A 27,296-nucleotide genomic window follows, 5' to 3' on the forward strand; every position below is an offset into this window, starting at 1 on the left:
CATGAAGGAGACATACATCGAGAAGACGTTCACTAATTATCTGTTGCGCACACACAAGGCACTTTCTGTCGACCAGAGGGAACAGAGCAGATCGCAGTGAAGCACTGTGAGAGAGTGAGTGAGAAAGGGAGAGGAGAGGGGCCCAGACAGAGAGGGAAAAGGAAGAGGAAATAAATAAATAAAGTATTTGTGTGACATGGCATTTCCTGCAGAGAGAGAATTCAGCTTGGTTCCCATTATAGAATTGGGATCACATAAAACTCAAATTTGAAGGGCGCCAGCTGTCACCAGATCACAAATACACCCTCTAAAAAGGGTCTTTTATGTGCTCAGACGCAGTCACAAGCGTGTTTACACAGCGTTCCGGCACACGGTTTATGCACAGGCACTCAGGTGCCTGACGAGGCATGGGCCCGGTTTAAAAAAAAAAAAAAAAAAAAAAAAGACTACAGACCCTGCAAGTACGTTTTTGAACTCTTCCAAATAAATACCGGAGGAATTAAAGGAGGTATTTGTGAAGGGAGTCCATGGCATGGGAGGAGTAATGCGTGCGTGGCTCAATCTCACCATAAATGGCCAGGCTGGCGATAGAGGAGAACCGCACGCTGGCAGGAGACAATCAGCCGAGTGCAAAGGGAGGACACTGGATCTCTGCGCAGGAGGACAGTCTCCCTTTCCCTCTACGCTCTCGTTTCCACCCATTTATTAATCTCTCTACGCACGGCTATTTTTACACCTCTTCTCTCGCCGTCGTTCGTTTCTTTCCACATATCAATGTTTTGCGCCACATGCTTCCGTCTATCCGTTTTAGCGCATCTTTCTTTGGCATTTCCATTTGGGTCCATCTCTTCCTCTCCATGCATTGGACACACACACACACACACACACACACACACACAACCTGTTGCTCATCGGCTGTGGCTGTGTGGCCACACCACCTCGGGATTACACACCAGCTGGTCCTTAACAGGTCAGGAAGTCACCAGAAGCCATGTCTCATGTGCAGTACTTCCTGTTGTATACAATATATATATACATTCTATACAAAATTAGCATTTAGGCAGGACACTCGATGAATCATTTCCCCCCCCTCAATAAAATGTGACCCGACAGTGGGGTTTGATATGAATCAACCGAATGACCAATCAGCAGCGACGTTGTCAAGAACCGTATTGCTGGCTGAAACTCAGATAGTGCCGCCCCACATGAGCTGCGGCAAAACAGAGTGCACAGGAAATTATAGTTTACATCTCGACACTCTTCAAGCACTGGGCTTCCGCAGGGTGCAGGCAAACCACACAGATAGTGTCCGTGTTTCACGGGGAATCATTTCTCCAATTACAATGGACCAAAAACAGTCACAGACACCTTTTCAACTGTAAAGGCAGCTTCTTCCAAGGCACCCTTACCCTAACGTTGGCTGATGGGAGACCTGGTTCTAAACCATCTGAAGGTGGCTACTTCAAACCCAAAAAGGAGCATCTTGGATAGGTTGCTTTGAATCATCTAAAGAACTACAAGATATTTGGGGGTTTCAGACAGTTGTCGCCACATCCGCTGTGAACACCCTGCGAGGAGCTTGGAGTGTGTGGATGACATAATCCTCTAATCCGAGCCATTTAGAACCCCCCCCCCCCCCCCCAACCTCGCCTGAGCTCAACTGGTGCATACAATATACCCTAGACTGGAGGGAGGGTGGGGGGGGGGGGGCGTAAACTGGAGGTGTGCCAGGTCCTTGGTCTGGGGGGCCTGGGGTTCTTCTTGGGAGGAGCGTTCTTAATAGCTTCGCCGCCGCTACATCATCCACACTTGAGTCGGTGCATTAAAAAAAAAAAAAATGTGTCCATTCATCAGTGGAACTGCGCAGGTCTGGGCGATAAGCAAGCAACTCAGCTGAAATCAATGCCATAGGGAACACGGAGGATGTGCTAATTGATGACGACGTCGCTCAATAAGCCCGGGAAGAGGCGTGCGTCGAGTGTGGCGACGGGTTAAGCAGACTCGCCGGTTAGCCTTTGTGTCGCTGGCGAATAATCAAAGCGTGACGGCCTAGTGGCTAAGCAGTGGCCTGAAAAGGCTGCAGGGCAGTGGGTTACAATCTGTCCCCCTCCATGGCAGGGCTTCAACCAGAGCTCCAGGGCAGCCGGGCAGCCGGCCAGCGGGGCCAAGAGATGCCACAGGGAGCTACAGTAGAACTAGAGTGTGGTGGTAGAGTTAGGGCATGACCACATCGTTTCAGTTTGCCCATCAATATTCATGACTTCCTTGTTCACATCTTGACACATATTAGCATAACGCTTATTCACGCAGTGTGTTTGAAACTCACACAAAACACATGGCTTATGTCTACCATTGGCGACATCAATTTCTCTCCCTCCCTCCCCCCCCCCACACGCACATGCTCCTGCAGCCAGCAGGTGAGCTTCTGTTCAAACTCTCACTCTCTCTCTCTCTGTAGGAGGCAAGCATTTGCGGTTCGTTAAACAATGAGTGCATGGACTGAAGCCATGCGTCTTAATGGCGGTAAAACAACACAATGTCACGGAGACGGTGGGGGTCTGGGATGGGCGGGGGCTGGACCCTTTTGTCTGAGCAGCTCATCAGGCAACGCCCCCCCCCCCCTGCCCCTGTAGGCCGTGGGCGGGGATTAGGTGGGCCCAGAGGATGGGCCAGGGGGCCAGCTGGCACTAGAAGGCCTGCCCTGAATGACTAGACCTCCGAGATGAGGACCAGGGACACCGGATGGTCTCCGGAGCACAGCCTGGACAGGGTCTTAAGAGGTGGATCTATTATTTACGTCGGGCCATTGATGAAAAACCACGAGTGCAAGAAGCCAATTCAGGGTGAGGTAGATAGGGGGTAGTTCAGCTGTATAACATCGGACTGCATATTATTAACATGTTAAACCTCACCATTGTAGAGAGATTTTTTGTCTCGTTTAGTTTACCAGACAGAATCACAGCACAACAAGCAGCAACACCGTAGGAAACGCTGCTCTTTCAAATACCAATAATTATTTAACCATTGCCAGAATTGTACTTTCAATTTAGCAAGACCCTTGTATCTGGTCCAGTAGCTAGCCAGCTCCGCAGGCAGCCGGCCAGCAGATAGTCGATATGCTGCCGAGGAGCCTGAGGACTGTATCATAAAGCGCAGTCCTTGGTGAGCTCAGACCGGCTGGACACCCAGCCCACGTATCACTGACAGCAACAACACACACAAAAACATGTGGGCATCTTGGCACAAACCACCTACATACACTATCAGATGCCTAACCAAATACACAGTACACACCCAGAACAACTACAACTTATAACTTATAAGACACAGCTAACCTCAGAAAACCTTGAGACGAAGGCTAAACAATCAAAGCAATATATGCTTGTTTTTAGCCAGACCGTTAAGCAAGTGCGAGGCTATAAGCTAAAGCCATCAAACATACCCCACGGCTCTCCAGTGGCCCAACACACGAAAAAGAGCTGACAAAATACAAAAAAGCACTGAGGTGTGGGTTTGATAATTACAGCGTCTCTGACTGTGCCATGCCAATATAAATCGGCAGGAAAAGGGAAAATGGCAAACCCATCGTGACGAGGGCAACCATGCACGGCACCGTCCCACAGCCAAGCCGCAGACCAAGACCCGGCACCCAGCCAGACCAGGGACCGGCACCCAGCCGGACCAGGACCCGACACCCAGCCAGACCAGCCGGCGGGTGACAGAATGTGCCGCAACTCTGTGAGAACACCATTCTGGACAGATCAGGGTGCGACCTGCAGCTGAGAAGCAGCATACGAAGGCCAAGTGGACAATAACCCTCCCGACAGTTAATATCTAGGGTTGGGCCGTCCGTTCCGACCCGGGAGAACAGAACAGGCAGAGGATGTTGTTTACCTTCATTGATCGTTACGACCGTTCAGCCCAGAACAAAATAAGGAATCGACCGGTCAATCATCCTTCTTTAAATCTGCCCATCGTTGAGGGCTAGTGTTTAAATCTTCAGCATTACCAAAAAGGATAGACTCCCAAAGATTGTCCGCTCATACACAACCCCATGTGCGGACAGCACACGGGGTGTGGCACTGCGACCCGCGTTATGATTCAACACATTCTGTTGACAGGGCCAGATAAGAGGCCAGAGAGGCGGCAGAAGCCTGGAGTCACACTGTTAATCATCATGTCACAAAACACGACCAGACCGATTTCACCACCTGCCACCATCGCCGCTACTTCGGAGCCGCCCTCCCACAGCTGTTACGCTGGTACTGTTACGAAAGACCGGGGGAGGTCGCCTCCTACGGCCGTTCAAACGATCGATACAATGTCTCATTAGCAGAGAAAGGGGTGAGGCTGTGGCAGGTCATCCGTGAGGGGATTGTGGATTAAGTCCAAACCACCGACAGGTTGAGCAGGTTTCACCGGATTTATCTACACAGGGACTGTGCCAAGAGATAAGCAGGTCAAGCTGAAGAGGAGAGCGGAGGCATCTCAGCCATTGACGGCAGCCGGGGGAACGACGCGACCCAGGCGGGGCGGACGCGAGTAACGCTCACACCCAGATTGGAGTGACGGCAGCTCCGTCTGGAGCAGCGTTCGTTTGAGAAGGCCTGCCGGCTGTCATGTGCTCCTCAAAAGTTACACGGTCACCGCCTGTGTTTCCACACACAGACACGCACACAGAAACACACAGCTGCGGCGTGAATTTAAAACATCCCAATGGAAATGATCCGACCGCATTCCCAAAGCGTTTCCCCGCCCGTTCAAACCTTGAAGCATTATCAACAGTACATCCAATCCTGGTTGGAGCACGCCACCCAGATCCATACGGTCAGCATATCAGCCCAGCAAAGTCATGTCATCTCACAACAAGGAGGAATGTGTATATACTGGGGACATACATGCTGAACTACAGAACAGAAATACATCAGGCTGTTGCCATTTCAATTTTTACTGTGCAGATTTACATGAAGAGCAAGAGAGGTATGCATTGTCCAATACATTAAACTGACAAGTCAATTAAAAGGCATTTCACACCATTTCACAGCGGGCAGCGAGGCAATTCCCATCAGCCAAATGCTCAGTGACCATCCAATCTGAACCCAATTAACACAGCCACCCAACATGTTGAGGGGGCAACAGCCTATTGATGAATGAACTCATTTTCTGGGAGCCTCGAGTCAAAGTATTTGTTTACGTGAACAGATTGCTTCTTTATGAACAGACACGAAGCATCAGTTTCAAACTATTCAGCCAGTCCATTGAGGCTCAAAATACTAAATTATTGTATTCATGTACAGGAAGATCAGGGGTTCCTGGCCATGTACATGACGCCAATTCCCCTCACAGAGAGCCATTCATGGCCAGCTAGCCCGATGCTGAACGGGTTACTCAGGCTATCTTTAGAAGTGAGAGCAGAGCATCCTCACAGAGTGTTGGGGAGTCTACAGTTCAGGATTCCAGTGGAGGAAATGGAAACATCTGGGATTTTCTAAGATTTGCATTACAATAAAGAAAAACAATTATATTGATGGACAGTAGTATCCTTCATCATGATAATGTCCATAAATGTCCCAGGCTCCCGTCCCAGCAACACTTGTTGTACCACAAGTCTTTGTCCCCCAGGGTCTGCTCAGTGACTACCTGACTCGTTCTGAGCTCCACTTCCCAACGAGTTGGCCAAAATAAACAAAAACAATCGGATGCCAAGGAGAGGAAATCACAACTACTCAGAACCCCCCCCCCCCCCCCCCCCCCCAAATGAACCTGTTATGCAAGGTTGATTCAGAGCCAAATAACACGTGACTGTATCCCCAATACCGCCGGATCCATGGACAGAGTCTGTGTACTCACAGCCATGTCCCATCCAAGTGTAGGGTATATTAGTATTACGACTCCACTATACAATAGATAGAGCATGTTAGAAACCTATAATACAATTACGTCTTGTGGGATTATCTATTGGGTTGACGGAGGCCAGCCAATTGAAATGTAAAAACGTTTAGATTAAGATTGACCGTATATAATTAACGTATCGGAGCAGTTCTTATCCAAACCAAAAACAGGGGCATCCATTGGAAAAGCCTTCTGGTGGTAGTGTTCACGTGATATCCTGCTCAACAACTTCACAAGAAAAACTTCAAACTGGCTGCAGGCTATATCATTTAAAATGCGACTTGTTTTTCCCTACATGGAAGGAACGCTTTAATGACATTTATGCGGCTTCGAAAGAACAGAACCAGCCACAATCGTATAGACACACACTGAATCATCCATGGTTTAGCAGAAGTAAAGCAACTAGAGGCCCACTTGAGGGTGACGGAACAATAGATGTCTGTGCGGCCGGTGTTGGCACGCATGACCGCAAAATATGGAAAATAAATGTAATCGACTACAAACGTGCACGCTGGCTGAGTGATACAGCGAAGCTGCGCACGACGCACCACTCGGCAACCAGCGCGAGGGGGAAACATAAAGCACACCACCGCCCAACCATTATTACCCGCCGCGAGGCTAAACGTCCATCATCTCAACCCACAACAAACTCTCGCTATTGCAAGTAGCCCGGGTGTGCAGCAGTGTAAAAAAAAGATCTTTCATTAAATTTAAGAGATGGAAGATATTGGAGACATTCATGGGGAGCAGCTAAGGGCAATTGCTGCCCGTAACAATAAACAAAACCACGGATACACTAGTTTACGCGTTTAACAGCGTTTGAACCCGATACACGTTGATGCATAGTCAACAACGCAATTCACCCCGCCGCTACGATGTCGCTCAGATGTTATTGACGTACCTTTCAAACGTCGAGGCACGCTTCCCCCAGGTTCTGGTTTCTCGAGGGAACAAACAGTGCCCTCCTTCTCAATTCAGCGGTGACTGAAATGCACTCAAAGTGTCGAGCGACGTAAATTTCAGATGATTAACAATGAAGCCTTTGCGGTCTGAGGGCAGGCGTCCTTACTCGAGCTCCCTTCACCCCACGTTTCACTGGCAACAAACGGCAGCGGCGGGCTCCTTCTCTCTCTTCCCTTTGACAAGGACCCAGGAGGAGGGGAGGGGGGAGGGACCATATAGTGGCGCGGGGAGCGATTGAAGGGGAATTTTAAAGTGAAAAATGAATCTGTCTGCGTCTGAATGTCTTTTAGGCCAATCAGGAGCACGCATTATGCAGGCGAGATGTCAAATTATAAACACCCGTACGTCGCAGGTTGTGGCATTGCGTTGTCATTCGGCTGCTTTATCGTTTGCCAAAAACATGCTTTGAATTAATGACAAGTGCATTGCATCAATCGAATGATCCTTCCAAGCTACTAAAATGAATATAATATTCCATAAATCATTGATAATCCAATACATAGAGTATCAGAAATGTGATTGGCAAGGCCCTGGGAACGAGTGTCTAGTTTGCTATGGTACAAGTCCACAATAGCAGTGTCCTTGCGGGTCTGTGAGAATGCAGCTGCAGAATTCACAATAGGCAATGATGAAAAGAAAGGGAGGGATATACAAAGAACGCTGGGATTGACTGAGCGCGTTCAGATGTGTGACCTCAACTGGTCTGTCTTAAGCCAACTATAATGAAACCGGGAAGACGATAATAAGTATAAGGAAAAAAGCTAGTGAAATTGTTATGTGGGGAAAATGGCAAATAGGGGATTACCAAAAATACATGTTTCAGGGTTTCCTCATCTACTTTTCTTAATGTTTCAGAAGTGTTGTGTGAAAGGGCTAAATGCATGAGTCATTCAACCCATTTCACTACCTTCAGTCTTGAGTTCCTGAGGACCATATTCCTCCCCGACAGTATCGTGCGTAGGAGTGAATGATTATATGTCAAGTAATTACGATTTAGGATAACCTTGATGTTAACACCACGGTTATTTAGATTCAGTGAACTTTTCAGTTAGAAATAATTAACACCACCCTATAGTCCTACTATTTGCACTTTGGACCTTGGCAAGACTTAAAGTATTAAAGTATACAATACCGTTAATGGCTACGGGATATTAGTATCAAGAGATATCCTGTTGGGGTTACTTTGGACACACACACACACACACACACACACACACACACACACACACACACACACACACACACACACACACACACACACACACACACACACACACACACATACACGCGCACACACACACACACACACACTGGCAAGACTCCATTGTTGTGGACAATGTTTGGCAAGTAGGCCTCCCAACAATGGGCTCTATGGCTCTTTTATGATAACCCTAAAGTAATGACAAAGTAACCGCATGAGAGTACAGCATCTTCTTTAAAACAATTAAATAAAGATTTAATCACAATTAGGCCTTTACAAATAACAACACATGACCATTTGGTAGGCTACTTTCTGTTTAGGTCCTACTGCTAATGTTTAGACAAGGCGCCCAATGGGATGCCATTTTAAGGTCCAAAGCTCAGTCTGTGTTTCCAACATGTAGGCCAATATTCCTTCATTGGAATCTGAAAATCATTGCAAGAATCAAGTTTCATACATTTGTTTTTACATCCCATGAACAGGCACTTCTCCACCCATTAACCAGACGCTGTGCGGCCACTTGTGTCATCATGATAAGAAGTTTCACTAACGAAACCACAAGTCACATTCCACATAGTGTTCAGCGATTGCCGTCCACAGAACAACACACAAGTCCATCTCCAGGCTCTCTTTAGCACTGCCCAAGATAAAGTTGCGACATATAAACAGTGCAACCAGGGCCTACTTTCAGGTACGGCTTCTGTCTTCTGCACTTGAACAGAACCAGACACTAATGGCATCCATTATGACATCACTCTGCAACCAAAGCTTTTATAAATCCCGTGCCTGCGTTTTAGTGTGCACAGTGCACACTAATACTGTGGTTACACAGCGAGGGCGTGTCTGCCTGGCACAAGCCTCCATCTCTAGAAGACCTTACTGGATGGCAGGGAACGGATAGCTCACAATGCTAGCGTGGTCTGTGACTGAGCTGAACGCTGGCTCGGTGTCCTTTTGGATCTGTGATGAGGGGAAGGGTGGTATTCCCCCGAAAAAATCGTAAATCCTGAAAAGCCCCACCTCTCACACTTGTTGTAACGTTGACAGCTGCACACACAACCAAGGGCCTCAGTACTCACAGAGCTGGGACACACTCGCACGCACGCACGCACGCACGCACGCACGCACGCGCGCGCGCGCGCGCACGCACACACACACACACACACACACACACACACACACACACACACACACACACACACACACACACACACACACACACACACACACACACACACACACACACACACACACACACACACACACCCCAACAAAAACTAGGGAAGAAAACAGAGGTAGGAATGCAGAGAAAAAGCAATATCCCTAAAGTGCCAGCCTGGCTTCGTATTCTACAGCTACAGCATGGGAATAACGATAGGAAACGCCCTTCCTCCACGATCATTTAGGCAGGCCTCTAGTCCAACACAAGATTTAGTCGAAATGCTGCTATTATGGACCACACCATTGTCCATTGTAGCTACTGATGCTCTATGAACAGCTAGGCATTATAATGATGACCTTGAGTTTGGACACACACACAGATAAAAAAGGGTTACAGTAGAACGAATAGAAATGCTAATTAAAAAATATTTTTTATTTGTTTTTACAGTGTGTCACATACGTACAACATAAAAAAGAACCACAAAAAGGTAAACAGAACCTCTCTGGTTGCTATGAAATTCCATTTATTAATGAAATCGCACAATAAGATGAAAAGGCAAAGATGGGGAACGAGCAAATGTTAAACAATAATAACCATAATGCCAAATGTGTTCACTGATATTGAGTCAGGAGAGGGTCTGTGTGGGCCTCAAGGGTGGAAACATATTTATAGAATATCAAGACTATCATGTCAATAGATCTGAGATAGCCATTATAACAACTAGTTGAAATGAAGAACAAAATAATTCCCAACATTTTATTCCAAACTGATTGTTAAATGATAAATACTTCAAATTCATATCATTATAGACGAAGACGTCCTTATTCCCAAATCTTTGTTCGCAATTCAAAGTAATTGGGATATATATATATATAATATATTAATGCTTTTTTATATTAACCTATACTATCCTAGGCCTATAGCTCTAGCCTACATTTCAAGCAAGACATCATTATGAGAACGAACAAGAGATTCCGAGCGGTTGTGAATGACCAAGGACAAAGCATTAGGGAGCCAGGAGCCAGCAGGGGAGTACTTCTGCATCCTTCTCACTCTCTACGCTCCTGTCCTCAAACTCAGCCGTCTGAGAGTCAATCCATGCTCGGACAAATCACATCTCCCTCAGGTTCCCATGAGTACCGTTCCGAGGCAGTAAAAAGCCAGTCATCTAAGAATGCATCCAGACATAAAACAGCCTACTACAACCAACTTTGATCATAAAAATAGATTATGCAAGTAAGAGACAAGATGACAGCTGATGCTATACACAGGTAAGGTTTTGTTGAAGGGGAAAATAATGCAACACAACTATAAATAGAATCATTAAACCTATGGGATCCAGTAGAAAACAAAATACATTGATTAAATAAAAACCTTGTTGTGTTCCATCACTAATCTAAGAGCTTTGCTCACAAGACAAAGCAGCGTTAAAGACACTGATAAACAGTGCTGTTCTGTGTGGAGACTCCAACACATTCTTGCTGACCGTTTGTGCCATTATTCTGATTGTCAATCCGCAATTTGAGGTTCACCACATCCCTATCCTTTTCTATACGTTTGAGTTTTGGGCTCCTATTATCTGCAATGATCTGTACTATATTTGGCAGTTAAGTTGCTGTGTTAAGGATCTAGTGGAATCTTGCGGGGAGCATGCTGAGGCTGAATACCCAGCCCCCCTCACCTCACACTTAATCAGTAAGTAGGAGAGGCCACAGTGGCCGGTACTGGCCTGTCAAGAGCCAGGAGGTACTTCCAAAATGATGACATCATCTACGACATCATCAAATAGCCAAGCCTTTTCTTGATCGATTTGTTAATTGTATTTAGTTATTTAGTCTGTAAATCTACAGATCATAGCTTACATGTAAGATAGCTATTATGATTACAACTTTAAAAACATGGCTGTTTGTCCTTTCTGGGCTACTGTAGAAACATGGAGGTGCAACGTGTCTAGCTCAGTGGAAGAGGACGCACATCCCATGTATATATGATAGGGCACATTATAAAGGGAAGCAAAAACACAACGATTCTTATTTTCATTAGAGCATACACTAATTAAAACATACATTTGGATGTTATAAACCATTTCTTCCATGAATGTTCCATAGGATGCCACTCAATTCTACAAACTTCCCCTTTAAATATGGATATTGAAGTGCATGACTGCTAAAAGATAAAACACAGGACAGAGTAAAGTAGAGCAGAGTAGAGCAGAGAGCATATGGTGTCTGGTAGGCTACTGCTTTGTCATCTGGTCCGACTGAATGCATGAACCAATAAAGTGAGATAGTGAACATCTAAATCGACTATAGAAATTAGTATGGCACCATATACTACTTTAACCTTCTCAAGTAGAGTCTCTTGTTTCTTAAAACAAACCTGCTAAAAGTATTTTTGTGCGATGGTAGCGCTGTGCAGTACTACAAATAAAAACATGGAAAAGTAACACTACAAAGTACACAAGAAAAAAACATGGACCGTGTGAATAAAAAGTGTGCACGTGTTCCTCTGGGGCCACCATACTATAGTATATAGGATGTCCTAGAAGCAGAATTTCCGCTCCAAAGTCAAAGGCCTCATTAAAAAATCGGGATCCATATTCACACAGAATGCGAATCATTATGGTCTGGAGTTCACTTCCATGAGCACATTCCTCCTCAATGGTAACCCGGGTCCTTTTTTGACATCACTGACGTTAACCGATTCAGGTGATTGGAGGTGCTGGTTTTACAGCAACCGGCCCGGGAAGATGTAAGAGGACAGTTTGGGCTAGAAGTAGTGCTGTGTGCAGTTCGGTACGGTGGCCAGCAGGGTGCACCAGTGAGGCACTAGTGAGGCTGCACCGGTCCTCTTCAGTTGACCAGGAGGACGTCGTCATAGGTCGTCGCTCTGTGGAAACAACGTTCGGAGAAGTCGTTTAGTTATAACTATAATAAAAAACGCAATTTAAAACTATTCTTTTAAAACGGGAGTTTAAAAGAGACACTAAACCTGAACTTGACCAATCTGATAAACATCACTCTGAAGTATCTTCGGATACGAATATAAAACATTTACTTAAAAAAAAACATCCACTAAGCAATAAAACATCAATCTCTGCAGGCTATTGCTTGTCGACTTGGCTGTGTATCTATAAACACACATTTAAATTTCTACAATCAAATGTCTACAGTAACTGCCACCTTTATGAACAGGGTACAATAAGAAAACCAAAGACCCCTCAGGCGTCTGCACAGAAACAAACCAGACCACCTTATTCTGGCCTCATGTGATCTTGAGTCACGGTAGTGCTCTACTGAGCCGGTGGCTCGGTTAGTTCGTTGTGTGTTCACCTGTCGCAGCAGCAGAAGATGGAGCAGGGCGAGGTCTCCACACCACGGAACTTGCCGGAGTTGGGCATGTCGGTGCACTCTGCGATGAAGGCCTGGAGGTCCGTGATGTGCATGGGCTCCTGGACTTGATGCTGCCAGAGACGTGGGAGGAATAGGGTTATTCTAAACACTTAACAGAGGCGCACAGAAAAAAAACCTTTGAACAGACCCTTCTCACAGAGGCTTTGTCATAGGACAAACACATGTGGTATGCTCATCTAAAATAGTTTAGTCTGCTAGCCGTGCCCTCGTACATGAAAGCTTAAAATAACTTGGACTCATATGTGGTCAACGCTGGTCAATAGTGATTTCAATAATGTTATCAATAACAATCACATCCTATAACTGAAATGTTCTGCAAATAAAAAATGCTTTTTAGCCCGTACCTCTCTTTATTTACAATAAGTTTGCTATGGACACTCCCTCAACCCCTCCAACTCAGGCCTCCCAGCCGGCCGAGCTACGCTAGTTCACATCCCACAGTGGCCCAGCCACTTAAAGTGGACAGAACACTTTTATTACAGGCTTACACATTGTGACTTTGCTTATGCTACGACGCATCATGAATAGAAAAGGGAATAAGGTGTTTTTAACACCCAATATAATCGACATCTTTTGCTTTTTCAATGTCCCGTATGGTGGTACCTTGATGGTCTCGTACGCCCCGGTGATAAGGGCGATGAAGAGCGACAGCACCATGTAGATGAAGAGGGAGATGAAGGTGTAGAGGTAGACCTGGCTGAAGACCCACACCAGCGTGCTGCTGCCCTCCAGGCCGGAGAAGGTCACGAACATGTCGTCGCCGTTGATGAGCGAGAACAGACACTCGGACACACTGGACAGAGTCCGGAACTACGGAGCCAAAGCAAAACACAAAACTTGTGTTTATGGCGTGGCCCAGTAGTGCTACACCCTCAGACTCTGGGGTCCTCTGAGGCTGGGGGCCGCACGGAACAGCATTATCAAAAACAATACACCCATTGTTTCCTTATCATACCTCAGCCTGTGCTGAGATCTGCACATTTCCAGAAAAGTAAGTAAAAAATATCTTCAACTTTGAGGGCTGCTGGCCGCTTGTCAACGAAAGGCGATGACATAACAAAATGTCCAACAAGGTGGACAGGCTAGAACTCGGGTAAAAACACAGTGACGGTGGGCCCCTGACCTTGACGTGGTAGGGTCCCAGGACGATCCAGCCGCAGAAGCAGTAGCCCAGGTAGATCACCGCCACGCAGCAACAGAACCGGATCACGTTGGGGAACGCCACCCGCAGCGTCAATATCAGGATCTGGAGCGGCACACGCGCATACACACAGTTTACCTTGAAGTTGAAGTTGAAGTTGAAGTTGGAGGGAGGGAGGGAGGGAGGGAGGGAGGGAGGGAGGGAGGGAGGGAGGGAGGGAGGGAGGGCATGCACCTGTGCTGCTGCTACTTACATTGTACTTCTGGAAGAAGGTGAGATAGCGGATGACTCCGACCCACACAAGGAGCGTAGAGGTCCCCAGTAGGATGCCACACAAGTCATAGGAGGAAATGTTCTGTCAGGACAGACACAGGACACACTAATGAGGACATGTTCGGTCAGGACAGACACAGGACACACTAATGAGGACATGTTCTGTCAGGACAGACACAGGACAGACTTATGAGGACATGTTCTGTCAGGACTGATACGAGACAGACTTATGAGGACATGTTCTGTCAGGACAGACACGGGACAGACTTATGAGGACATGTTCTGTCAGGACAGACACGGGACAGACTTATGAGGACATGTTCTGTCAGGACTGATACGAGACAGACTTATGAGGACATGTTCTGTCAAGACATGGGACACACATGGGGAAGAATACAAGCGATAAAAATGGTCATAGCCCCCAAATTGAACTACCTTCTAAGTATGTTGCCTCTTGGGGTTCCAGGAACCACATTACAGATTATAGATAAAATGTTTAGTCCATTTATTTGGGCCGGGAAAAGGCCTAGAATGAAGCTAAAAAGATGACAGGCTAAAACAGAATGTGGGGGACTGCGACACACTAATATGAGACTTTACCAAGAAGATTTCACAGGGGCTCAGATAGAATGTGGGGGACTGAGACACCCTAATATGAGACTTTACCAAGAAGATTTCACAGGGGCTCAGATAGCCTCCCTTTTCTCAAGTAAGGAGGACAGACCCTTGTGGGTCGATTTGGAGGAAGAATTAAATACCCCCCAATTTACAATTTGCAGAGGAGGGATTTCTGGAAATTTCTCCAGGTTAGAGATAGTTTTCCTAAATTGTGCTCAACGGGCAGGAAGTTATCTATTCAATCTCCCATAGGGTCTAAATTGAAATTGCTCAGTGAACTTCCACACCTGTCGGGTCAAATTTTCAAGTACCTCATTGATGGTTTTAAGGGCACTACCTCGGGTCTAAAAGCTGTGAAGGGAGAAAGATTTAGGGGTACTGTTTGAAGATGATGAATGGAATAGATTAGTGAAGGGGATGTTGAACCCAATGAGAGACGCAAGGTCTAAACTAATTCAATTTAAAATACTAAACAGACTCTACTGGACGCCGGTGAGAAAGCTTAGGGCGGGTTTGAGTCTTTCAGATCTCTGTTGCCGATGCCAGGCTGAACGAGGTGATGTTGTCCACATGTTTTTGCATTGCCCCAGCCTTGCCACCTATTGGCAGAGGGTTATGCAAAAGATCACTGACAGTCTAGGTGTGAATGTGGACCTCACTCCTGCTCCGTGCCTCCTGAACAGTCTAAAAGGACACGAGAGAATTGGCCTGAAAAAGGCCCAGTGGCTAAAGGTCGCGATTACTACAGCTAAAAGGGTGATATTGAGGCACTGGGCCGGGGGTAACAACCCTACTTTCTCTGAATGGTTCACGGCCCTATCTGAAACAGCCTCTTACGAGCAACTAATATATAAAATAAATGGGAAAATTGACATATATACAGAAGTCCGGGAACCATTTCTATCACAGGTCCGGGGAAATTTGAGTGAGGAGAAGCCTGATGTTCGACTGGCGGGGTGGGCGGGACGGGGAGGGAATTATAGGGGGGGAGAAAATAGTTTCCTTCTAGGTCAAGTGTTTACCTTGTATGTTATATGTGTGTTGTCAGCGTGTTTGCGTCTGACTGTGCATGCATGTATGAATACATGCAATGGGATATATGTATATGTGCAATGTACTGATATCGCTCTGATTATTGGCTCTCTCATTTGCACCTAATTGAAGGGGGACCTTTTTGTTTTGTTTCATCAACACATGATGGTGTTGTGTTTTTAGGCTGAGGTTTTTGTTCTTGGGTAAACAAAAGGTAAAACACTGCTGATTAATACCTGATTGCCTGTGAAGGAAACAATAAAAAATCTATTGAAAAAAGACATGGGACACACTTATGAAGAGAAAAAAAACACACATAAACACACCAACAGCAGTATCTCCACCCTGGTGAAACTGCAGGTACACAAACTTGATAAAAACGTTATATTATTGAAATATACTGTCATACTATTTGGTAGAGACGTACAATGAAAGCAGTGAAAATAAGGTATGGTTGGATAACATGTGCTTAGGAAATCCTGTTTTATATGCAGCTATAGATTTCCCACCATGGGAACTTTGCGACCACACACCCACTAAGGCTGACCTTTGATTCGATGCCTATCTTGATGAAGCTGCCTATGATGGTGAAAAAGTCGCTGACGATGAGGAGGATGTACCAGCCGTTGATGAACTCCATGCGGTCGGCCCAGCACACCTTGCGGCTCAGATTGTTCTTGAAGAACGCCACAAACTCCTGAAACACGTGGTCCAAAACAAGAAACACACAGATAAGTACAAGGGGGAGTGAGGGAGGCTGGCGCTGATTGGATTCCTTTATTCTGATACATGCTATGCTGAGGATCGTTTTCTCTGGGTAGACCATGCCTCAGGCCCATTCACAGGGAATATAGAAATCAAGAGCGGCCTTATTATTTTAAGATCAAAGAGTTCACTCGTGATTCGAGGCTGACAGAGAAGCCTAACTGACATTTAGAAACTATGTTGGGAAATGGGAATTGAACCATTATGAATTCCTCCCATCTACTAGAATTTTTTAGAAAATGGAGCACCACCTCGATATCCTAAAAGTTGGTGGGCTCTCCTGCTGGATTTGTCCTTGTTTGCTTGAGAGGGGTCAAGTCCCTGATATGCTAGAAGCCAAATCAAATCAGTCCTCGATTAAAGATGCTGGTCGAGTGTATGAGTCATGCCTAGAGGAAAACTGGCTCAATCATTTGCGAGACGTGGTTGTCCAATTGCTTCCGTGATCGAAGCCCAATTGCTGATTTAGTTGCACACCTGCCATTATGTCACTAGGAACAAGGAAGTACATCAGCCTTTAGTATTGAGGTGAAGAGGGGGGTTCCCCTTACATTTTGCAGCACGATCCCCCGCAGTATGGATCTTCCACACAGCACCAGGGACAGCAAGCACACCAGCACCACGGACACGTCGAAGGACAGGCGGGCATAGTTCTCCACTGGAGGTAAGAGACAAGGTGGCGCCAACGTTAGACCCATGGATAGCAGTAGATCCTATTGGTCCTTATGTGAAATCAGTTCAATGGATCCTACTTTGTAAGCTGTGTGATTAGTCTAATAGATCCTATTTCTACTTTGTAAGCTCTGTGTGATCAGTCTAATGGATCCTATTTGTGTTATGTTTGCACTGTGAAATCAGTCCAATGGTTGCCATTTGTATTAGGTTGGTGCTGTGACATCGGCCCACTATGTCCTGTTTGTGTTATGTTTATGTGAAATCCTCTTTGTATTATGGTAGCTCTGTGATTGAAAATCTCTCTGACCCAGGTACAATATGAGGCCACACTTTTCCGGTCTCCATGTTTAATTGGAGATTTGATCATATCCGTAGAGACACTGAGGAATCGTTAGAGGTATTTTTATATTTTAATTGAATCATGTTTCCCTCCTCACAGAAGAGATGTTAAAAAGGTTGTTTTTAAGGGAACATTTGTGAATACTTCCTGCAAATTGGGCAATATAAACAAACATGATGCGAACCAATCCTGTATTGTCACATCTGACCTGACTGCTTCTGATCCCTCAACACTTCTGCATCTATAAATGTTTCAACAACCAGGCATGTATTGCGGGTATTGCTACATACAACCATACAGTGGCCGGTGAAGAAAGGCCTCGTAATAACCGGTAAGGCATCGAACTGTACTTGTTGATTAAACAGATAACATGCTAGGGAGCGTCTTGCTGCATATCAACCAAGCTAACTGTAGTCTTCCCTTGGGTTTATTACGTGGCCTCAATCCATTATAAAACGTGTGTTTGTTCTCTCCTTACTTCCCTCCCTAGCAACTCACCCTGTCCCGAGACGCTTGGGAATTTGCACTCCTTGATGACTGCCCGGTTTTCCAGCCTGATCTGGACCTTGCCGCTGTGGGCCTTGTTGTCCAGGACTATCTGTAGGACGGGGAACACCAACCAATCAAACACAAGCAATCTTGGATCCTTAATGACTAACTAATCAAAATCCAGCTCTATGAGTGATTCAATGCTGTTGAATGGGTGTGATTTGGGCAAATTAAAAGATTGTCATAGTAAAATGTAATTATTAAATTAGGAAGGGGTGACAGAGAAGTCTGATAAAATGTAATTAACGGCTCCTAGAAATAGGTCAGAAAGGAACATTCAAACACTGCTCTGTTTTTCCACCAAGTCTGTGTGTACAGGAAACACTTACGGTTATGTAAAACGTGTAACAGTCAGGTATCTCATTGTTGATGATGGTCTGTATATTGATGGCCTTTAGCTGAAACTCTATGGTCACATTAATGAGCCTAGAGAATGAGAGGGTGAGGGAGAGGGTGAGAGTAAGAGGCATTGTGTCAAAACATGTAAGCTCATTGTATTTAACGACCAGGATTCAACCCACCAATAAATAGGCCCATTAGGATTAGATCACAGTCAATAAAACGGGAAGAATTCAGTGAGTGAACGAAAGAGAGAGGCATTTTGTTCTTTATGTAATCTCATTACATTGAACGACCAGGACAGAACCTACAATAAGCAGGCCTAATAGGTTAACACCACAGTCAATAACACTGCAACTTAAAGCTTCTACGGTTGACATTTGTTGAAGTGGGAGACTTGGCGATGCAAGACATGTGAACGCTAAAATCCGCCTTACTTGTGAAACTTGAGAATGAAGTTCTTGTAGTCGTTTTTCAAAGAACCAGGACCAATGGGGGCAGACATTGGATTCACCCCGACACAGTCTTTCCGGGACAGGGGGAGGAAGAGGGAGCGATTAAAGGAGACATCTTATACCACCAGGTGTGAGTGTGATTAGCCTTACAAGCCGTTTCAAAAATCTGCCCCATATGACATCACTAGTGGGCGTGTCCACCTAGATCTTTGCTGGATAGATCAGTCTACTAGCCTACCCAGTGGACTGAAGTAAACGTTGCTCATCTATACAGAGATCATCTTTAATATAAAGAAGAAACCATTTTAAGTTAAAGCTCAAAACTCTACTTTGGTTTCTCTCATGTGGTCCGGTTCCTCTGAATAAAGACCTGTTTATTTAACCTGTTTAACCTGTTATTAAAGAGCAGGTGGGCGTTGGGCATTTTGCTCATGAATGCGTTACGTAGTTAGTATGCATTATGCAAAATGATTTGTGAACAAATTCATATTTATTGGGAGTGGTAGATTGTACAAGATAAAGTCCTTTAAAAAATCTAATTAGAGCCTGTTGCTACAATTTATAATAAGACTATTTCGTAAACAGTGACTGTTGGGAGGTGTGGTCTTTGGAAACCAGAAAGCGGGTGTGCTCTGTAAAGCCAAATGTACGTCTAGCATAAAACACACTTTTTTGATGTGGTGGAAATTCCAACCGATTGTCAATACTGATTGTAAATTGTCTGTTTTACGGAAAAGCTTACTAACACAACATTTGACTCATGACTCACTTCTATGTTCATGGTAAAGTCTAAATAACCCAGAAGTTATGCCCACAAGGAGGAAGCACAGACAAAAAGGGAAACCATTTGTTGCAAAATTCAAAGGGAATCAACAGCCAGCTTGCCAGCACTGCTGCAAACATTGTTAGGCAGCCTCAGAGTTCGTATCATTAATCTTCAGAATCTAAAAAGGCTCAACCGATAAGGAAATGCGCACATTTTCCCTATGTGCCGACTGCAGGATAGCTCGGCGACGTGTCACACAGTTGCCATGGGTCGTTACCATAGGGAAAAATCCTCCCTTCCTAGAACTCTCACCCAAAATACTTTCTTTTTTTTTGGATTTAGTTTAAAGGTTACATATTATACCATCAAATGAGAGTGTGATTAGCCATTAAAAGCCATGTCGACCTAGATGTGTGCTGTCTACCAGCCTACCCAGTGGATTGTAGCAAACGTTGCTCATCTATAAAACACATATCTAGGTGGACACGCCCACTTATGATGTCAGAAGAGGCCGATTTTCAAAACGGCTTGTAATGGCTTATCACACTCACACCTGGTGGTATAATGTGTCACCTTTAAAGTTTGTGGGATTTAGTTTAATGTGGAACTGAACATGGAATCCAGTCACCCTTTAAACCGAATCCTATTGGAGTTGTCTCCCGTACCTGTGATGACGTGGGGGTCGATGGTGAAGGTGTCGTTGGCCGGGTCGATGCTGCCCTTCTTGTAGTACTGCTGGCAGAGGGACAGGGCGCTGTCGTTCACCCCCACGCCGTACACGTAGGCGTAGCGCCCCACCGTGGTGTTGGCCAGGTCCAGGTACTGGGGCCGGGAGGGAACATGGGCGACCCGTTAATGTATGCCTTTCGGGGACGTAAACAGTGATGGCCGGCCAGCATAGGACGCGCTCTGCGCTCTGACCAGCGAGCACGTGTAGCCAGGCCTCGGGTGAACAAGCATAGCGAGTTGCGAGTTTAGGTAGTGTTCTGAATGACACGCTAAATTGTTTACTTGCCCACAGTTTCCAGAGCTCTCTTAATATATATTACATGAAGCGCATCCAAAAAACAAACCCACACTTATTCTATGAACCACATCTCTCAGACGAAGAGTGAGAACCGCAGGGCGTTAGTCTCACCTTTTCGATGGTGTAGGAGATGTGGTCGTAGAGGTCGCCCTGGGTGTAGACGGCCAGGTCGCTGGAGCCTTCGTCGTATTCCTTGAGGAAGAGCTCCTTGAAGGTCATGGTGTTCTCCTCCTTGAAGCTCACCACCACCTGGTTACTCAAGCCAAACAGCACCAGCTAGAAAGAGGGAGACAGAGGCAGAGAGACAGACAGAAAAACAGACGAGGGACAGAGTAGCAGTGAGAGGGAGACAGACAGTGAGACTGAACAGCAAGATCATTTATCACTCAATGATTAAATATACAACTGTACGATTATAAATTGATTCAATTGATTGATTGATATACACATCTGGAAATGGGTCTGATTTTAACTGTAACAGTTATTAATCAAAGCAAATATTTTATGAAAGAGAGAGGGAAAGAGAAAGAGAGAGACTTGGCAGCCAGTAAGTGATTGCAGACAGCAACGCCTCATTTCATAAGCATACAGCCACTTGTAATACCCTCACAAAGACAGCGTGCGATGCCTCCATCCGCCCGCCCGCCCACAGCGTACCTGCACGGTGACGATGATGATCTTGAGCAGCTGGAGCCCTAACTTGATGGGCTTGCGGCCCTTGGCGTGGTACTTGTCACACGGGCTCATGAAGAAGTACTTGAGGTCCCTGCGCAGGGCTTCCTCTTCTGGGTCCGCCGCCACCCAGTGTCCCACCGGGTCCCCGAGTAACCCGTGGAGGCCATGGCTGTTCCCGTGGTGACAGTGGTCGCCGATGGCGTCGCCCCCGTACTGAGGGGTGGAGGGCGACCCTCCATTCCTCTCTGAGGGAGGGAGACGAAGGGCGGGAGGGAGAGAAGGGAGGAGACAAAGAGAAAGAGAAAGCGAAAGAGAAAGAGAGAGAGAGAGAGAGAGAGAGAGAGAGAGAGAGAGAGAGAGAGAGAGAGAGAGAGAGAGAGAGAGAGAGAGAGAATTAGTTTTGAGAAACCCAAGCAGTGGTAGCCAAATCTCTACATGCTGGGACTTCTTGAGCCATTTTACCTCTTTAAATCCAAATCACCATTTCAACAATGAGCTCATGCTGTTTTTGATTAAGTAACTCAGAGTCCTTTTAGTTGATTTATTTAACGTCTGCATCGCTCCATGACGATTTGCTTTGTTTTGGTTATTTAGCAGTCCGCCTATCTGGATTGAGAACACATGTAGGAGTCACAAAGTATATTTAGTCATGTTGCAAGGTCAGACGATTCAAACCGTTTTTGTGCGTCACAAAAAAGAACATCAACAGTGGAAGAAATTAAACTACAAGACTGCATATTGATGTGCCACACATCCATCGCTCCATCTGTGTGTTGATCGACGAGGTCATCACACCCTATAATCTCGAGAACTTTTTGAATGTCTAATGGCTAAATGATACTTATGCATGGCGTTGAAACTATTGTTTACAGTGAATAAAGTCATGGCAAACGGCTGTGACGACTGAACATCATGAACATGGATCGCCTTCATGTGACCGCCCTCAAGACTGGTGTTTAAAATGAATCACAAACATGTGTTGTTCAGGTCTCTCTTGAAAGTGAGTGATTGACCTGGTTAAATCAGTTTGATAAATAAATACAGCTCAGAAATATTTCAAGACGGATGCCACATGAGATGGTTTATAATCTATTATTTGTCAATTTGCAAACGATCACGTTAGCTGATCAACTCAGAGTTAATGACTCGTCGTCGTCGTCACTTATCATGTCAGAATCAAATCCAATGATTGTGCTCGTCCCATAATATCATGTTGCAATCGGCTCGCGCTGGTGTTTGTTCCCTGACCCCCACCTGGTCACTCGTGTGAGCTTTCAGTCTGGGGAGGAGAGGGCGGGACGGAGACAACTCTCTCCAATACTGCATTACCATTTTTAAAAGCTCTTTGCCAATGTTACCTATTGTACCTGTAAACACACTGTACACTTCTGTTCTCTGTTAGACATTCAGAACACTGTTGTTCACCCCTTCAATCTCTGCAGCTAACTCAACGTGTTGAGTCCTTTACACAAACTGTGTGAAGGGCTCTGGGTGAACTTTGAGTGTTTATGTGGAATGACTCGACCACACATGTGGCATAACAAAGCCTGTTTTTAAACACTCATAATCAACGTCTGTGACAACACTTAAACCGTGACGACCGTCTGCCAACGCGATAACCACGACGACTGTCTGTGTTGACGTGAGAAACATGACAACCGATCCGGGCAACATGATGATGAGTTGATAATAATGATGATCCTGGCCACCTGTGGTTCTTTGTCATCCCCTGCTGTTTCAATTGCATTTTCGAGCATTTTGTGCATATAAACATGGATATGGGCCACAACATTAATGGAAAAATTAAAGACATTGACCAACTAGTAACTATAATATCAGGTCTAAACTGGCAGCAATGGGTTCATAATGGTGGCTGGATACGCCCACTGCAATCAACCACCGGCATCTCATCATCGCAGAACGTTCCAGCACCTTAGAAGCATGCTTATCTCTGAGAGAATAGTGAATACCTTTCTACATTGCAGTCTAGCAGAGGCTGTCAAAGACCTGTCAATGTTGTTCGTTTTTAGGCTTCTGGCGCCAAACGTCAAGCTTAGATTCTGTTCCTTCAACGTTTCGTGCAATCAAACAAGCCATTGGTCACCTTTCCAGTCTCGCTCGCCTCCGAGAAGAGAGGTAGGCCTACAGAAGAAAAATAGAGTCTGAGCTGAATCTTAACAAACCTGTCAAACAGCAAAGAATTGGATTATAAATTGTGGTGGCTGTCACAAACCTGGTCATCAAATTTTTATCATAAAGAGAGGCAGTACATTTTTCCTGGCTGTGCTATTATGAATTACCCTCATGAGATCATGCAGAAATAAAAGTTAGCATTTAGCATGAATAGCATTCGGGTCTTCTTGGCTAGACAGTAATTGATTTCCACATATGGGTGCAGCTTCACATTGTTTAAGAAACTCTTAGTCTGAGTTCCACAACGCATAGTTTTTCTTTTTACTTGCAGTACGTACTGCAGCTACCCTTACAAAGTATACAGTTGAACACAGTAAGCATACCATTGGAAAATACTAAAGGTTGCTTCACTGATAAGTACACCTGTAGGGCCACTCATCTACTTTGGCGGGCTCAGTCAATGTGACATATCTTATGCTGCGCAGATTTGTGGGGCAGAATAGCCAAAAAAGCATGCTGAATGGCACACGGCGAAATGCGACCGTATGTAGTACAACACCCTTCTATTTGTGGCGCAGGGCCTTCCTTATTGGGACATACTAAATCATTTCAGGCATACTAAATAATATGGTGGTGTCCGTATTGGTACACAGGGTTACTCTCTCTTCGCTCTGGCCGTAAAGCAAAGCAAAAGAAACGTAAAAGCTTTCTGTGCAGATTTCTGTTTCTGTGGGGGCCGCAATTGTTGTTGTTGTTTTTCTGCAGGCAATGGCTCTCTTTGCTTTTCATGAACTGAAATTCCCTCCCCCTAGCACCGATTGGTCCTATGCGATACGATTGGTTCTAGATCAGGATCGTCACACTATCTCCCAAACGCACCTTTGAACAAAAACCTCCTCACAAAACTCAACCAAGGTTTAAGATTATATGGGGAAAAATCATAGCTTAGAATATAAACTAAGACAAAGAAAAAAAAATCTGTCGCAAATATAGGAGAAACCAAACGGGAAAGACGGGACAAAATACTGTGTGGCGACTACACGTTGGGTGGTTTCACTTCCTTGAGCCTGAATGTCTCTTCCTTGAGCAAGACTGCCTCTTACTCAAGGACACCTTAACAACAATTGCCAGGATTAAGAGGAGGGGTCCAAACCAGCCACTCTCCAGTTGTTGGTTTGATGACTTTTTATTCTAGGGCTGAGGCAAGCCCATCATCTGATATTCACAGCAATCAAGCTATAAATAAAGCCATAAAATCAATTGCACCAACGGTAAGTATTGTCCATGCAAGTAAGAAATAAATCATATGAACAGTAGGTAAGATATGAGTCAGTAACCCAATCAAATCCCTCGTAGGCAAGATAGTAAGCAACACAGTCAAGGAAGGAGAAAGTTAGAAAGCAAAACTGAAACACACTTCTAAACCAATGGCCTTCCTTAAAACACACTTCCCAGCTAGATCTTGACAGCTTTACAGCCCATGTGGCCTTTGTTCCACAGTCTCCACACAATCTTATCTCCGTATTCGCCAACACTCCTAAACCAGTGAGGAGAGCATGCATGTTTAAGACGACGACGAGACAGAATTGGTCTAAACTCCCAAGTCAGCAACTACAGTGCAGACGAATGAGGAAGGATTAGTGCTTTGTTAGATTAATAGCCAAGGTGCTAGCATCCGGAAGTTACACACTACATTCTGTATATAGCTCATTCTGTATATAAATACTGGGGCATCATCCACAAATTATTTGGGGGTTGGTCATTTGTATTTTCTCACTATTGGGGGGAACCTGATCCCCAGGGAGAATGCATGGTGATGCCCCGGCTTAAACACATGAGTCTGGCGATAAAAGGTCCTCATGATTAGTTGGTCTTTTACATATTTGAGCCGTGTTTCACATCATGGGGTAAGCATAACCCGAAACCACAATTGAAGAGGATTGCTTCCTAAAACTAACCAGCTGTGATGAACCACTTCTCACCCGACAAAGCTTGTAAATGAATAACGCCCCCTAGATCTAGGATTTCTATGTTTAGGGTTGTTTATTCACAGAGTCGTTTGTGTCAAAAACATTGATTAGCAGATGTTAAAATAAGAAGAAGTTGTTGATGTGTGCTTCATCTATAACAGCACATACAAAGTATGTTCGGATCACCTGATGATATTCTGCGCCAACTACTAGTCCTACTCATAAATAACATGTTGATCTACAATGTCCAAATTGAATCGACCGATTCAAATCCAGACAATTTGTTGACCTCTTTAGTAACTTAAGAAGATCAGTTCAGAGCAAACACAAACTAAATAGAGCTGTATGTAGTGAGGCTCAGTGTAGATAACCATGGGCAGTGGCGACAGTGCAGGCTTTACTGAGAGGAGACTCCAAACTTCTATGTCACATAGAGGTCTATGTCCTGACCCCAACCATGGTTGCGTGTCTCATTGTTTGTTGGAAAAAAAAGCTGTGCAAGACAACAATAAAATATAAGAATGAATCACAGCCAAAATAATGTATCCACTTAACAAGTCAATATGGCGAGGGTGAAATGCTGAACAGATCTTTGATGGCAGATAGCAGTCAAATCAGGGGCCAAATCAGGGCCAGCGACAGAGGGCATAGGTGATGTTGCGGGTGTAGGACGATGAGGCGAGATACAGTCAATCAAACAATTACAAAAAAATTCTACTTCAATCATATGGCCACCGCTACCAAGGTTGTATCGTGCAGCGCCGCACGACTCACTGAAAAGGGTCTAGGCAGCGAGGTTGCCTGTCAGTTCCATGCCACGACTGTTACTGAAAATGAGTCCACAAAGTACTTAGGCTGCTAACTGGATCTCGGTTGGCCGATTCCTGTAGAAGGCCCACCCACTAACAGCTCCATGAAGTATAACAGAGTAGGTATAACCAGTGCTTACAATGGGCAGACTATATCACATACTTTAGAAGGAGCACACTTGATCAATTTGGTGCTGAACAATTGGACAAAAAAAGAAAAAATGCTGACGAACAATTCAAAGTCAGCATTTTTTTTTTAAACTATGGAACTGATCATGTGTGAAACGTGGAACTATTTCTGAGTTAGTTGATTATACCAGACTGAGAGCTGCTGTAGGAAGATATAGGACGGGGTTTGGGGGGATGTAACTGTAGCGACGTTATAACAATAGGCTTACTTAGAAGAACTAAGCAGCCTCAGTAAATGAGGTCAAGAACTCAGTTTCATGGTAATCGAAGTAGGATATCAGTGCTACAAAGCAAATTCGTAGGAATTGTACTATAATAATAACAGTAATAGGCATACTTACGTTCACTTTGTAAAACTTATAAACTTTGTTGACACAAAGCCAGTTTATATTTCCTGAAGGAACCAATGTTGATCTTTAAATACAATTTCACGATCGAATAACAAATGGCATACTTCTGCAAATAATTAATACAGCTGTCACAGGTTATACAACAGCAAACTGTCATGTATTGTTCCTATCCATGGGACCGGGATTCATGTTTGCGTCGATGCCTACAAATAACGATCGCTATTTGAACAGTGGGATATTCATCAATACTCTGCAGCAACAAGGAAGAACATTTGGACCTAATTACCTGAATCATCGTGGTTCCCACTTGCAGCCATGACTTTAGACGTGTTCAGAAGAAGTTTAACAGCGCCAAAATAACTACACTGGCCCGTATTTTGGCCCCGTATTTCCCGTCAGTGAACCGTTGGCGACTACCACTTGGTCGGTCATTGATGTATAACCTGAAGGGACGTATAATATATAATAAATAGGTGAAAGTTTTCGGGAATATACATGAGGCAGCGGGAGTAGCTCGGCAGTGTTGTTGCCGCTGGCCGAAGCGCTTCCCTCAAGATCA

The 27,296-nt window shown here is 45.1% G+C and overlaps 2 protein-coding genes and 1 long non-coding RNA gene across 6 annotated transcripts in view; 1 reads left to right on the forward strand and 2 right to left on the reverse strand.

The window, feature by feature from the left end:
• Positions 1–7,054, reverse strand: part of prr36a (proline rich 36a) — a 26,180-nt gene extending 19,126 nt beyond the window's left edge. The window contains exon 1 of one of the 2 annotated variants that reach the window (XM_060046197.1): positions 6,794–7,054. The gene's annotated coding sequence lies outside the window, so the exon portion shown is untranslated. The remainder of the gene's footprint in view (positions 1–6,793) is intronic. The other variant, XM_060046196.1, reaches the window with a different exon arrangement.
• Positions 1–8,166, forward strand: part of LOC132453446 (uncharacterized) — an 8,979-nt gene extending 813 nt beyond the window's left edge. The window contains exon 2 of the long non-coding RNA XR_009524703.1: positions 7,962–8,166. This is a non-coding gene — a long non-coding RNA (uncharacterized LOC132453446). The remainder of the gene's footprint in view (positions 1–7,961) is intronic.
• Positions 8,167–9,629: 1,463 nt separating this feature from the next.
• mcoln1a (mucolipin TRP cation channel 1a) lies at positions 9,630–27,296 on the reverse strand. Of its 3 annotated transcripts, XM_060046218.1 has the most exons (16): positions 27,024–27,296; positions 23,257–23,428; positions 21,749–21,892; positions 21,269–21,531; positions 20,723–20,887; positions 20,250–20,406; positions 18,801–18,888; positions 18,354–18,450; positions 17,974–18,073; positions 17,012–17,118; positions 16,243–16,392; positions 14,026–14,127; positions 13,755–13,877; positions 13,235–13,441; positions 12,551–12,681; positions 9,630–12,107 (listed from the first exon to the last, which is right to left on the reverse strand). In XM_060046218.1, the coding sequence occupies exons 4-16, from the start codon at positions 21,356–21,358 to the stop codon at positions 12,071–12,073; spliced, it is 1,554 nt and encodes a 517-aa protein (XP_059902201.1). In that variant the 5' UTR covers positions 21,359–21,531; positions 21,749–21,892; positions 23,257–23,428; positions 27,024–27,296; the 3' UTR covers positions 9,630–12,070. The 3 variants fall into 3 exon arrangements, with proteins under 3 accessions (XP_059902201.1, XP_059902200.1, XP_059902199.1); XM_060046217.1 differs by lacking the exon at positions 23,257–23,428; XM_060046216.1 differs by lacking the exons at positions 21,749–21,892; positions 23,257–23,428.

Source organism: Gadus macrocephalus, chromosome 3 (genome assembly GCF_031168955.1).
Source record: "Gadus macrocephalus chromosome 3, ASM3116895v1".
Taxonomy (NCBI): domain Eukaryota; kingdom Metazoa; phylum Chordata; class Actinopteri; order Gadiformes; family Gadidae; genus Gadus; species Gadus macrocephalus.

Coding starts and splice junctions, on each gene's coding strand:
- mcoln1a (XM_060046216.1), bottom strand. CDS start 27,054: ATGGCTGCAAGTGGGAACCACGATGATTCAG. Junction 21,532..27,023: donor TGGGAACCACGATGATTCAG/GTAATTAGGTCC, acceptor TCCCTCCCTCAG/AGAGGAATGGAGGGTCGCCC. Junction 18,451..18,800: donor TTCATTCTCAAGTTTCACAA/GTAAGGCGGATT, acceptor CTCATTCTCTAG/GCTCATTAATGTGACCATAG.